The following is a 14,410-nucleotide window of genomic DNA, read 5'->3' as shown; positions in this document are numbered from 1 at the left end:
AAAAAAAAAAAAAAGAAATATACTCATTACCTAACTTACGTAACCCCTCTGTTCATCACCTTTATAACTGTGTGTGTGTGTGTGTGTGTGTGTGTGTGTGTGTGTATTCTTTTTCTTCTAGTCCTGGGGGTTGAACTCAGGGCCTGGCCACTGTCCCTGGGCTTCTTTTGCTCAAGGCTAGCACGCTACCACTTGAGTCACAGAGTTGCTTCAGCTTTTTCTGTTTATGTGGTACTGAGGAATCAAACCCAGGGCTTCATGCATGCTAGACAAGCACTTTACCACTAAGCCACATTCCCAGCCCAATAATTTGTTTTTTAAGTTCAGGGACAGTGTCCAGACTCTGAGTTGAAGTGCCAGGGCCAGTGTGTGTATGTGGGGAGGTGTGTGTGGGGGGTATGCATGCAGACCTACTTGGGGGAGGCTCTCTCAGGTGAGGCTTGAGCAGTACTGCTGATATGGGGAGATGTTCCTGGGGTAGGATCAGGATCCGCATGTGCAAAGGCCAAGGCAGGAGCACAAGGTTTCCACGTGTCTCACTGTGAAGGGAAGAGGCTCTTTGTGCCTTGCAGAACAAGAATGGTCAATTGATGCTCTGGGTTGGAGGCATATTGGGAGCCTGGGTGAACCTGGATGCAGTTTGGTGCCACACAAGTCTGCTTCCTGGAGCACCCTGCTCACCCTACTTGCCTGGCCTCTGGGTGCGATGATTAGCAGGTGTTTCTCTGAGGCATCTGGAGGGACTCAGAGGCAAGAGTGGGGATGGTCAAGGCCCTAAAGCAGGATAATAATCCTTCACTGGCTTTCAGATTTTGGAATCTTCCCCAGGGTGAGGGTGCACCTGGAGAAAGCTGTGCTTCATGTCTCTAGGAGGGCATCTGGAGCTGGCATGGGGCTGGGGGAAATGGAGGATGGGAAGAGCTGTGCTGGGCAGAGGGACGGCAAGGTCTAAGATGTTTCCTTGCTCAAACACTCAGATGCATCTTTGCCCAGATTTAGGTAGAGAAGGACATGGTGAATCATTTCAGGCAAAAGTGGAAGCTGGTTGCTGCTCTTGAGTTTTTATTTTTCTATCCAACTCTTGTTTGTTGGCAGATAGGGTCAAAGGTACAGAGGATTAATGGAGATAGAAGACTGACAATGAATTTTAAGTCTCCCTCACTTCTCAGCTAGTTGGAAAATTTAGCTCATCTCTCTGAGCCTCAGTTTCAGTCTACAAACTGTGAGTTAGTGCAATAGAGAATGAACCTAATGCTGGCCCAGGTGGCATTCATCAGTCCAAGTCAGAAAATCTGGCCTCAATCTGAGGATTGAGGTTCAAAGCCAGCTACCATTCACTGAGCTGTGGACCCTTGCTGGCCTCAGTCTCTCTGTCTGTCAAGTGGGGGCAGGTAGAGAGCCTGTGGGAAGGTTCTTTAGATACTTAAAATACCATCACTGTACTTGTTCCTACTGGGCACTAGTGGCTCACGCCTGTAATCCAACTACTCAGGAGGCTAAGATCTGAGGATGATGGTTCAAAGCCAACCCCGGCAGGAAAGTCTGTGAAACCTTTTTTTTTTTGGTTGGTTGTGGGGCTTGAACTTTGGGCCTGGGTGCTGTCCCTCAGCTCTTCAGCTCAAAGGAAGCACTCTGCTACTTGAGCCACAGAGCCACTTCCGGTTTTCTGGTAGTTACTTGGAGATAAGAGTCTCACAGGCTTTCCTGCCTGGGGTTGGCTTTGAACTGCGATCCTCAGATCTCAGCCTCCTGAGTAGCTAGGATTACAGGCGTGAGCCACTGGGGCCTGGCAAATGTATGAAACTTTTATTCCCAATTGATCAGAAAAAAAAAAAAAAAACTACAACACTAGATGTGGAACTATGGCTCAAGTGTTAGAGCATATCATGAATGAAAAAGCTAAGGGACAATAACCAGGCCCTAAGTTCGAGTCCTAGTATTGGCATATACACAAAACAGTATTTATTCCTGTCTCACTCTAGCCTTACCCACTGGTGCAAAGACAGATGCCCACTGTCTCCTCTGTCCCCTTCCTGTCTGTCTTTGGGGGACCCTTCCCTCTGGGAGTTTCTGTCATTTCCTCCCAGGGCTGGAATAGGCTTTGAAGCCTGCCTGGCCCTTCAGAGGGAGCCAGGTAAAGGCAGCTCAGGGATGTAGGTTGAAAGTGCTGGAAATGCCAACAAGCCCCATGAGCATCTTTTCTTTTTGTCCAGAACATCTGAGTCTCCCTGTGGGGACTCCTCCACTCAGAGCAGCGCCTCCCCCTGTGGCAGAGAGGATGTGATAGCCCCCCGAGGGGAGCCCGAGGCAGGCTGAAGCAAGACCGCCACCCTCTCACCCACCCTGGTGATTGCCCCCAAAATAGAAGGAGGGCTAGAGTGTCAGCCCCAGGGAGGGGCAGCCCAGGAAGGCCTTTGAAACAGGACCGGGGCTGGGAGGGAAGGGAGGAAGGCAGAGGGAGGCATGTCTGTTAGTATGCACGGTGCAGCAGCAGCAGCAGCAGCAATTGTCCTTGGATTTTCTGTGTCTCCACAGACACAGTGGACAGACATCTTCAGCCTAGCTTGGCTACTCCAGAGCCTTGGTGCAAGAGTTATGCTTGGTTCATAACCCACTATCGAACCCTCCTTCTCTGTGCCTCACTTGCTTCTCCCATAGCTTGAGGGACTCTGATTTGATCCTCACCAAGTTTCCTTCCTCCACAACATTATTGGATTCAGGACTCGAAAGATTTGACAGTGCCATCCCTTAACCCACCAACCAGCCTCCACGCCCTAGAGCACAGGGACAGACAGAAGATGTCTGGGACCAGAACAGGCAGGGAGGCATTCAAGAAATTGATTGTCAGGAGAGACCAGGCATGGACTAGAAGGAGCTGGTGTGCCCGCAGCGGACCCCTTCGTTCTGAGATCCTAGAATTGGTGCTGGGGAAACAGACAGGGAAATGTTTACCGGGTGTGGGGCTGGGCAGGGTGTTTTTATTAACTGGGGTGGAAATATGTCACTGTTTTGACAACCTGTGTGACTGTCAGGCAACCTGCTGTCAGTCAACCTGCTTAGGGGGAAGGAAGGTCAAAGAAGGCTGTGAGGCCCTGTGAGTCTGTGTCTAGTAATTTCTACCATTGGAAACATTCCTTTCCTTGGAGTGGGGCTGGCCCAGGCAACCTTGCCCTCAGGCCTGGCCTGTCACTCATAGGGACCCTCCTGACTAGGAATAGAGTAAAAGGAAAGGGCGGCTTCCTCTCCCCTCTCTTTTCCAAGCCGCACCATTGGCCCTGTGGTCTGCTTAGGGTGGGATCTTGCCTAGCATCTGCCAACCACAGGCCAGGTGGCCTCAGCTCCTGGTTCCTCATGGTCAGCTGGCTTAGTCCTGGTCTACCTGAGCCCTAGAGGAGAGGTTTTTCCATCCTGTTCCTGCCCAGCCCCATGGAGGACAACTCTGTGGAGGGTTGAAGGTGTGGCTGCAGGAGCAGGTGCCGTTTCTGGACAGCTGATGGGGGGGGGGCAGTGCTCTTAATTCTTGGTTTAGGGCCCCTGCTTCCCTATGCAGCAATTTCGGTTTCTATTTTAAACAGTTTAGGTTGGTTGCTTCCCTGCTTTCCTGCTGGGTGTTTATAGTGAGGAAAATAATTGGTAATATTTGCACAGATGTGCTGGCTCTGCAGCTCATCACGGGCACCTTTACTCAGGGGGCCCTCCCTGCCCCCAACCTCTCCGCCAGCTTGAAGAGGGGAGGAACTGAAGCCCCCCCCATCCCACAGGCCTCCCAGCAGCCTGAGGCAGGGAAGTGCAGGCAGAGCTGGCAAGCAGGCTGCCTCCAGTGCCCCAGGCATGCCAGAGGCAGGCCTCATCCAGAAAGGGAGAGCCTGTGCTCTTAAGGGCGGCTAGGACAAGCTCAGGCTCCATAGGATGGGCCCTTTCTAGTGGGTAGCAGCGGGGTCAGAAAGCCTTTAGGGTCCTGTTTCAGCCTCTGTTTTCTCATGTAGAACCTGAGTTTGTAGCTGAAGTTAGTGACTGAGGTAAAAGCGTGGGGAGAGGTTAACAGTAGTAAACCAAGTTAAGGGAGGTGGTATGAGCCTGTAGTCCAAGCTCCTCGGGAGGCTGAAGCAGGAGGATCATTTAAGTCCACATATCATAGGCCATCTTGGCTGATACAACAAGATCCCATCTCAAAAGAAACATCAAAAAAGGAAGTGAAGGCTAGGGATGTAGTTCAGTGGTAGAGGGTTTTCCTAGAATGTTTGAGGCCTGGGATTTACTCACAGCATCACACTCACCAAACCCTTACTTCTTTGCCAAGTATGGTGGCTCATGCTTATAATTCCAGCACTTGAAAGAAGGCAGGAGGATTGTAAGTTCTGGACCTGCCTTGGATACTTAGAGAGACAGAAGCAAAAAACAAAAAAAATGACAAAATAAAGAAAATCATGGGGCTTCTCTTCCTTCTTCCCAAGGACTGAAAGGGAGGTGGGAAGTGTCAGTGTCTAGTCCAAGCAGGGGCTGGCCGGGAGGACATGCCGCCCAGATCCCATTCCCAGGTAAGGGCAGTGGGTGAGGCTTCAGAGTGGGCAAAGCTGAGTAGGAGTCCTTCTCTACCCCTAACACTCAAGTGTTCAAGGTGAGTATGGGCATGCAGGTGCTTGCAGCACGCAGCCAGCAGGTTAGCACTATGAGCTGGCCACTTCACCCAAAGTCGCTTCTCTCCTCTCCTCTCTCTCTGTTTCTCTCTCTCTTTCAGTGCCAATACTAGGGCTTGAACTCATGGCCTAGCTTTTCCGTTCAAAGCTGGTATCCTACCACTTGAGTCAAGGCTCTACTTCTTGGTTTTTGAATAGTTAATTAGAGATAAGAATCTCATGGACTTTTCCTGTTTGGGCTGCTTTTGAACCATGATCCTCAGATCTCAACTTCCTGAGTAGCTAGGATTATAGGCATGAGCTACCAGTGCCTGCCTCCATATGTTCCCTTAGCCCACATCCAATGACTGATCAAGGAGAGGGTAGAAAAGTTGGGCCTTCACCCATTCTTGGATCAATACTGAAGGGCATCTAGCACTACCACAGGTTGGACCAGATTGTCATTCTAGACTAGAGCACAGCCTGATCTCTCCCTCTGCTCAGATCTCCCTTTTCCTCCCTCCTCTTGCCTCCTCCACCAACAGATCTTGTGAGTTCACCTCTGTCCCATGAGCTTCCTTGCCACGCATCATGTGTGGGCAGATGTGCAGTGTTATGTCTTACAAGTAGATGCATATAGGATGTAAGTGTACATAATCCACTTCCTCAGAACTCTCCACACACAGCCCCTTTGTTGATCCTGGTAGGCTCCCAGAGGCCCCAGAATGAGAGGAGATGAGAACCGGAAATGAGGGATTTTGAATTGAAGCTAGAGCCTGAGGCAGGTAGAGATGGCTCCGTCTTTACACTACCTACAAGCATCTGCTGGGATGGTAGATACAAGGGGCCAAGAATGGACGAAAGGGGAGTAAGGCTCATTGGCCTGCTATATCCTGTGTCTATCTTTGGTAGCTTCAGGCAGCTCTGTGGAGCTTCAGTCACCCTGGCCCCCATCCCTTCCTCCCTGATGGCATCTAGCAGGGATTTTCTTCCAGGCTCAATCCTGCCTTGCTTTGTGTAAAGTCAAATGCAAGCCATCAGCCTATATCCAGGCTACTCCATGTAGGGGAGTCCTGTGGCAGTGCTGGCTTCTGGTTTCCCTCCCTTTTAAGCCCATATGTCAGCTTGTCCACAGCAGGTCTGATCTGCAGGTGCAGATTGAGAAATGGAGGCCAGCACTGGAAAATAACAGAACACAGGCAATGTTGAGGACAGGTAAGGACAGCAAGAGGCCCAGAAGGCACCAGTACAGAAAAGTTTATTACCAGGATAAATAAATACATAAGGAGGACATTAAAACTGCCAAGGATGCAGGGAGTGGGGAGCTGGGCGATGCCTGAGGTATGGGGGGGGGAGGGTGTGGACAGGGAAGGTCAGTAGGGGAACCATCATCCCATGTGAGCTCAAGGTGGGGCACAGAAATGGCTAGGGTCCCCAAATCGTGCACAGTGGGGTCCAATTGCTTGAACCTCCCCTCATTCCCAACATACTGCCACTCTACTTGCCTGGTACTCCTTAGTGGCTGGGGGAGTCGAGAGCGGCCATGAGTGGAGCTATCAGCGAAGGCCCAAAGCTGGCCAGGGATCCAGCATCAACCCCTCCTCAGAGATGGGAAAACATTGCTGGTCTCTCTGTGAGAGACAGGCTCAATCTTCCTTACAGAGTGCTCAGAAATGGCTGCCGTTTGGCAGCTTAGATGTTCTAGAAGAATCCAACCAGCTTAGAAATCCCCATGGGAGGCCCGAGACACATCCCTGTCCACCAGTGGCAGGACTTATATAGGAACAAACTTAATTGGATTCCACTCATTTTTCTAAACCTTGCGCAGGGGACACCTCCTCTAGGAAGCCCTTCTGAGCTCTGCTGGCTGCTCAGTAGCCCACATCTGCTCTAACCTCTCTTTCATCTCTATCCTGGACTTCCCAGGCTCTCTCCTGGCTGCTTTTCCTAAAGGGCCGAAGCTACAGTCTGGGACTTAGTGGCTGGGGTGACAGTGTTCTTTCTCGATTTCTTTCCACTCAGGATTCTCCCTCAGCAGAGCCCAGAAAGGGAGTGATTAAAGGGGGTAGAGTGAGGAGGCCCTGCAGTCCAGTAGGATTGTGTTTCAGTGCCCTCCAGCCTTTCTGTCATCCAATCTGCCCTTTACCTCACACAGGGAGCTCTAGGCACCTACCCTCTGTGCAGAGTTTACACCAGAGACTCCTTCTCTCTCAGGACCAACAGGGCCATGGTATGCAGTGCTCAGACTGAGGAAGAAACTGGGTTCCCACATACTTCCTTCCTGATTGGTGGATCTGAGCATCATGGATCCAGAGAGGAGAGTTGAGGTTGGGAGTGGATATTGCTCAGACTGTCCCCAGGTGAAGACCCTGGCAGGCTGGAAGAACTAGATCTGGTCCTCTGTGCCCCAAGTAATCCTTTTCCTTCCTCAAACCTCCTGCTCTTTCTCTGTAGGGAGGTTGGCATGTAGAGGATGGGCTGCCAGCAGGGTAAGAGAACCTCTAGGGAATGGGCAGAGTAGGCCAGGCTAGGCCCTGCCTGCTGGGCAGCCCTAGCTCTACTGTTTGCCATCTGCACCTGGGTTTAGAGTGCTGTCCCAGCCTGCTCTGGGACTGGAAGCAGTGGGTGAGAAGTGGAGGTCACACTCCCTCAACAAGCTACTCCTGCAGGTTCTCTCCTGGGCCAGGGCTCTCAGAGTCCACAGCCCCAAGCCCCTCTTCTGTGCCCAGGTAGGTCGAGGAGTCAGGAGGTGGGTCCTACTGGCCACTAGCCGTGGCCATTCTGGGACATGTAAGCTGCCAGAGCCACCACCACGGCTACATAGAGACCAGCCCCCACAGCGATGGACAGAGTGGCCAAGAAGAGGGCCCGGCGGGAGGTGGTGCTGGCCAGGCGGAAGTCCCCTTTGGAGATGGCCTTGCTGGTCTAAGGAGAGAGAGGATGGATAAAGTCCCACCCCAGGAAAACAGCCCAGCCCACCATGTCCCTGAGCCCATCTTGCAGATGGGTGCCAAACCCTAAAGCAGAGGGATCATAGCTGGAGAAACAGCCCGGGTGCACTTACCCCCTGGGAGAAGTAGAAGGCAGCAATGCCCAGTGGCCAGAAGCAGCAGAGCATGGAGAAGAGGGTGAGCCCAAGGTGGTCCCTGGGAGGCAGCGTGAGGAAGTTGTCTTCACTTTCGCTCTCCGTCGAGATTGCATCACTCTGCAAACCAGGGGAGTTTAGTGCCCACGTCCAGGGTTACCCCAGCCCTGTCAGACTGGCAAGAGTTAAGAAACAACAACAATAAAAGATAACCAGGAGTGATGGTGCATACTTGTAATCTCAACACTTGGGGAGGGGCGGGGGCAAGAGGATTCTGAGTTCAAGGCCAGCTTGAGCTAGTGAGACTTTATTTTGTCTCATAAAACAAAGCAAACAAAAGTAATACGAACTGGTCTAGAGTGCCTGCTCTGCTGGTGGTGAGAATGGTAGGTTAGTTGTCCTTCTACCTAAAGCCTTTAGAACAATGACCTGATGAGTCTACTTTTTTATTTATTTATTTTGCCAGTTGTGGGGCCTGAACTCTGGGCCTGGGCGCTATCCCTCAGCCCTTCAGCTCAAGGCTAGTGTTCTACCACTTGAGCCACAGCGCCACTCCTGGCTTTTTCTGCTTATGTGGTGCTGAGGAATCAAACCCAGGGCCTCATGCATGCAAGGCAAGCACTCTACCACTGAGCCACCTTCCCAGCCCCCTGATGTCTACTTTTAAGAAATTATCATCAGGAAAGAATGCAAGTCTCTATATGCAGGGCTGTTCATTCTAGGAAGTAATTGTGGCAGATTAGAAACAGTCTTAGTGGGCTCTGGAGATGGCTCAAGTGGCAGAACACTTACCTAGCAAGTTCAAACCCTAGTGTCATATATATATATGAAAGAGAGAGAGAGGGAGAGAGAGAGAGCGCAACATTTGGGGTTAGGGATTTAGCTCAGTGGAAGAGCACTTGCCTGGTAAGTGCAAGGCCCTGAGTTTGTTCCTCAGCTGTGCCAAAAAAAAAAAAAAAAAAAAAAAACTAAAAAGATGGGCACCAGTGGCTCACACCTGTAATCCTAGCTATTCAAGAGGCTGAGATCTGAGGATCACAGTTTAAAGCCAGCCCAGGCAGGAAAGTCCCCATGAAATTTTTATCTCTAATTAATCACTCAAAAAACTGGAAGTGGAGCTGTGTCTCAAAGGGGTACAGTGCTAGCCTTGAGCAAAAGAGCCCAGGCCCTGAGTTCAAGCCCCATGACTTAAAAAAAAAAAAAGCAATACTTCCAGTGCTCAATAGCTAGGAGCTTGTGTAATAAAGGAAAAGAATTCACAATGGAAGACCATGTAACTTTATAAATCCCCATGTAGAATATATTAAATTACATGAAGTAATATTGAAATTCGATGATATAACTATGTACCCCAAGACTTCTTTGGGGGGTCAAAGAGACTTAGATGATCATTTACCAAAGCAATAACATTATCTTTGAGTAGTAAATAATTGCTGTTTATCATTTGGATTGATAAATGGTTAATCAAAACTAGTGTTCTCTTCCTCCTCTTCCTCTTCCCTTCCTTCTCCCTCCTCCCTCCTCCCTTCCTTTCTCCCTTGGCCTTTTTCAAGACAGGGTCTCCCTGCCTTGAATTTGCTGTGTAGCCCAAGCTGGCCTCAAACTCTTTATTCTCCTGCCTCAGCCTCCTCAGTGTTGAGATCACAACCATGCACTATCACACTGGGCTCCAAGCTTAAGTTTCTCAATGTGTGGGCTGTATGTATATCAGAACTTTTCCTTTGGTGGTTCCAGTCAAGTATTTTTTGTTTTGTTTTGTTTTTCCCTCTCAGTCCTGGGGCTTGAACTCAGGGCCTGAGCACTGTCTCTGAGCTTCTTTTTGCTCAAAGCTAGCACTCTACCACTTGAGCCACAGTGCCACGTCTGGCTTTTTCTGTGTGGTACTGAGGAATTGAACCCAGGGCCTCATGCCTGCTAAGCAAGCACGACCACTGAGCCACATTTCCAGCCCCCAATCAATCTTTCTTAAATCTCACTACCTGGTGTATGTGTGGGGGTTGGCGGGGGGGGGGGCTGGGGTTTTGCATTTATTACACATGCTCACCTCCTCCTCTTCCTGGGTGTCCTCCTGGGCCTGCAGCTCTTCTTGAACTCCGTAGGATACAGTCTGGATGGTGACATCCTCTTCAGCTTGGCCGAGTTCTGTGCTCTGGTTTGGGGGTCCCACCTGGGGTTCGCTGGCCTCTGTGAAGCTGGTCTCACAGCTGCCTGCCCTGGGCTCCTTGACCTTGTCCCTCCCTAGGAGGCAGCTGGGCCTGTACCAGGCCGCCACTGCCAGCTGCAGGGATCCTGGGTCCAGGAGCTGGTGGGGACGAGTGGGGCCAGCACGGCCAAGGAGGTAGGAGTAGAGCTTCTCCTGGCAGGACCAGCTGGTCGGAGCCTCTGGGTAGCGATAGGGGCTGTGGAGATGGGCGGGGCTCCTGGATAGCAGTGGGTTTTGCAATTCACTCAGGCTCTCCATGGTTCAGGCTGCCACTGGGGAAGGGAATCCTCACAGAGCCTATGAGAGAGCAAGACAGATACTGACACCAGGACACGGAGCATATGACAGGAAGTGCTACAAGAAAGCAAGTTCCAGCTAGGTGCTGGTGGTCCATGCCTGTCACCAGGTGGCTGAGACCTGAGGATCATGATCCAAAACTAGCCCAAGTAGTAAGATCCATGAAACTCCTATCTCTAATTAATCACCAAAAAGCTGGAAGTGGAGCTGTAGCTCAAAGTGGTATAGTGCTGGCCTTGAACAGAAAAGCTTAGGGAAACCCTCGGACATCATCCTTACAAAAAATAAAATAAAATAAAATGCTTAGGGACAGTACCCAGGCCCTGAGTTCAAGCCCTAGATCTGGAAAGAAAGAACGAGGAAGAAAGAGGGGGGGAGGGCTGGGAAGGTGGCTCAATGGTAGAGCGCGTGCTTTGCATGCATGAGGCCCTGGGTTCGATTCCTCAGCACCACATAAGCAAAAAGAAAAAAGCCAGAAGTCAGAAGTGGTGCTGTGGCTCAAGTGGTAGAATGCTAGTCTTGAGCTGAAGAACTGAGGGACAGTGCCCAGGCCCAGAGTTCAGGCCCCATGACCGGACCCTCCCCCCCCACCCAAAAAAAAAAGAGGAAGGAAGGAAGAAAGAAGGAAGGAAGGAAGGAAGGAAGGAAGGAAGGAAGGAAGGATGGAAGGAAGGAAGGAAGGAAGGAAGGAAAAAGAATATAAGCCAGGAACCAGTGGCTCACGCCTGTAATCCTAGCTACTCAGGGGGCTGAGATCTGAGGATTGTGGTTCAACACCAGCCTTTGCATGAACGTTCATGAGACTCTTATCTCCAATTAACCACTCCAATTAAACACTGGCACTGTGTCTCAAGTGGTAGAGTGCTTGCCTTGAGCTGAAGAACTCAGGGATAGCTCCCAGGCCCAGAGTTCAAGCCCCACAACTGATGAAAAAGAGAGAGAGAGAGAGAAAAGAATACATTTCCATCCAGAAGGAGAAGTACAGGAGTATACACAGGGCTAAAACTGCAGAAAAGGCTTTTGAATGAAGATGTGAAGAAGGAGCAAAACTAACAATGCAGTAACCGGGATTTAGAATGTTCCCTAATGTCCACATGCTCAAGGCTTCACACTCAGCTTGGGCTGTTGGTTGGTGGTGGATATGTTTAAGGGGTAGAGCTAGAGTTGGGAGCATGGCTCAAGTGGTAGAGCACTTAGTAAGTGTGAGGCCCTGACAGCAAACCAAACCCAGCATATATAAAAAAGAGGTAGGACCTAGTGGGAGATTTTAGGTCATTAAGGTCTTGCTTTGGAAGTATACTACAGGATGCTGGTGTCTTCCTCTCTGTTTTTCTTCTTGGCCACTATAAGCATAGGTAGAAAGCAACATAGACTGAAATCTCTAAAACTGTGAGTCAAAATAAATTTTTCCTTTTTTTTTCTTCAGTGAAAACATCCCTATCCCACTGACAGTTCTTTTTGCTTTATTTTTCAGAAAGGGTCTTTTTGTTCAGAATCAGCCTCTATCCATGATCTACCTACTTATACCCTCTGTGGATAGCTGGAATCACAGACATTCATTACCATGCCCAGCTTAAATCTTTCCTCTTTTTAAGTTGATCATTTTAGGTATTTTGTTACAGTAACAGAAAGCTGACTAACACAGATGGGGGACACATATCATGCTGGGGGAAGAATTCATGTAAAGATCCTGTGGCTGGACAAAAAAAAATTGGCAAGGATGAAAGCCTGGGAGTCAGATTATAAAGGACAGCATGAGATGGTGTTTGTGAGTCAGATTCTGTGGGTCTCTGTGGTTTAAGGAGGCTCCAGGCATGTCAGCAGGAGTAGGTTTGAGTTTGGTTGTGAAGCCTTTCTCATGTCTATGTGTACTCAGTGGATTGGAGTAGGCTAGGCTTATTGTAACGAAGAGGTTTTGCTGCAGGTTCAGGTAAGCTGAGGATAAATGGAACTCAATTGTTGGTGGAGAGAGAGGAAAGGAGGTGGGCCTTACGAAATGCTGACAGGATTTGATGGTCTGTGTGATTTAGGGTTGAGGCAGAATTTGTTCTGGGGTTGAATGGGACATATAGGAGACTTCCTGTGTTAGCTTAGTACATGGTCCATGCTCACAGCTGCCAATTCTTTTTTTTTTTTTTTTGGGTCCGGTCATGGGGCCTGAACTCTGGGCCTGAGCGCTGTCCTTCAGCTCTTCAGCTCAAGGCTAGTGTTCTACTACTTGAGCCACAGCGCCACTTCCGGCTTTATTCTTTTTGCTTATGTGGTGCTGAGGAATCGAACCCAGGGCCTCATGCATGCAAGGCAAGCGCTCTACCACTGAGCCAACTTCCCAGCCCCACAGCTGCCAATTCTTCCCAGGGTAAATACAGCCTTAGGGAGATGTACCTTAGGCTAATTTCCCTTTTGTCACAAGGCAGATTGCAACCTTGGGAAGTTCCTGAAGGTTCTTAGCAAGGACTTCCTAGGTACTGAGGTCTGGACCCACATATGCTAGCCAGAAGTACAGACACATGCCAGGGCTGCCTTCCCTCCTTTAGCCTACCAGAACACCAGCAGGATACCTGGGAACACTAGTTACAATGAACACACACTCTCTGGGGTGTGACAAGTGGAAATAGGTGTGAAGAAAGAGGAGAGGCAAGCCCGTTGGGCTCAGGGACTCTCCCTTTCCTCCTCCAGCTCCCTTGGAAACTGGATGGTGATCATTGTGCCACCTGGCACTTCTAGCTGAAGACTGGGAGTCAGCCCTGTCCTGGATGCCTCCAGTGCATCTGCATGCACTTCCGCGTTTCCTCATTCACAAAGTGTGGATGAAGATCCGTGCCCACCCCACAAGGCTGGTTTTAGGATCCAAAGGCGTGGCTGAGGTGCTGGTGCATTGTGGGTAAGTGGGAGAGGCTGCTGTTCTTATTTCTGGGCTGCAGAGCTTGTCTTCACCCATTTAGGGTTGTACTGGCCTCCCAGTAGGCTAAGGACAGAGGGAAAGCATGGGAGAGATTTCTGCTCCCAGGGCTGAGTTTATCTGGTCCCATCCCCAGTCCTCACCCTATCACAGCCAACACCTGGAAAAAGGGCATTTTAATTCTGTTTCAAGAGACAAGACTGGAACCTAGAAAGCTGCTCCTGAGAAACTTGAAAATAGCGTGGTTCTCTCCCAGGTAGGGACAGAGAGGAAATGAGCAGAAGAGAGAGGGCCCAGAACAACTGGAGGAGTCGGGGGGTGGGGGGGAACTGGTGGCTCACACCATTAATCCTACATACTCAGGAAACTGAGATCTGAGGATCATGGTTTAAAGACAACCTTGAATAGGAACTCCATGAGACTCTCCAATTAACCGCCAAAAAAGCCAGAAATAAAGCTGGCAGAGCACCAGCCTTGAGCAAAAAAGCTAAGAGACAAAGCCCAAGCCTTAAATTCTAGCCCCAGAATTGGTACATACGTATTCTCACATACACACAAAGATTGGAGGGGGCTCTTGTAAGGTGGCGGGGCAGGAGGGGGGGCAGGCAGAGTGGGGCTGTTACTTGATTGGAGGCAAAAGAACAAGAAGAGGCTGCTCTGGCTCTGAGCTCTGAGCCCTGAGAGCAGATGCTCCCAAGCAGGCCTCTCTCTTCTTGTCCCAAAGACCCAGGGTCTCACTTGAACACAATGGCAAAATGGAAAGCTTCTTGAATGCTTAACCATCAGAAAGAAGTTCAATAAATTATGGCACGAAATCTAGTGGTACAAGGCCTTTGAACAGTGTTTTATTGCAGTGTTGGTGAGAAGGAAGAAAAGAAAAGGTCTGGGCGTGGCGTGGCAGCCATGATTAGGCCCAGCCTTGGCAGCCCAGGTGTTTTTCATTTTCTTCTTTATACCTTCTCCTTCCTTTTTCCACATTGATTTTTTTAAAAAGAGCATACACTACTTTTAAACAGCAAGAAAAAAAGAAGTTAAGTGCATTGATTTCTTCTGAACCAAATGATCTAAAATCAGTTTGAAATCTCTCCGAGCTCTAGGTTCCTTTTGGGCTTAGTGGCTGAGCGTGTTATTAAAGCTGCGCCTGCCCACACTCACCCCACACCTCCACTGCCAGCACCCTGGCAAGAGTGATGGCTCCTCCCCTCCTCAAATACTAAAGCCATGCAGGAGTTCATGGTCAGATTCCAGGAACCCAATTTCAAGTCCTGGTCAGGAATGGAGGACAGTTGACCTCCAGAACTAGCCTT

At 49.9% G+C, this 14,410-nt stretch overlaps 1 protein-coding gene across 1 annotated transcript; it reads right to left on the bottom strand.

Moving 5' to 3' along the window:
• Window positions 1-7,382: 7,382 nt before the first annotated feature.
• Syndig1l (synapse differentiation inducing 1-like) lies at window positions 7,383-10,162 on the bottom strand. Its single transcript, XM_013015026.1, has 3 exons — window positions 9,746-10,162; window positions 7,681-7,821; window positions 7,383-7,541 (listed from the first exon to the last, which is right to left on the bottom strand). Exons 1-3 carry the CDS (start codon window positions 10,160-10,162, stop codon window positions 7,383-7,385), a joined length of 717 nt encoding a protein of 238 aa, XP_012870480.1.
• Window positions 10,163-14,410: the final 4,248 nt, after the last annotated feature.

This window comes from Dipodomys ordii, unplaced genomic scaffold (genome assembly GCF_000151885.1).
Source record: "Dipodomys ordii isolate 6190 unplaced genomic scaffold, Dord_2.0 Scaffold2, whole genome shotgun sequence".
Taxonomy (NCBI): domain Eukaryota; kingdom Metazoa; phylum Chordata; class Mammalia; order Rodentia; family Heteromyidae; genus Dipodomys; species Dipodomys ordii.
The sequence above is the reverse complement of the archived record's forward strand: the minus strand, read 5'-3'. Positions and strand labels throughout refer to the sequence as shown.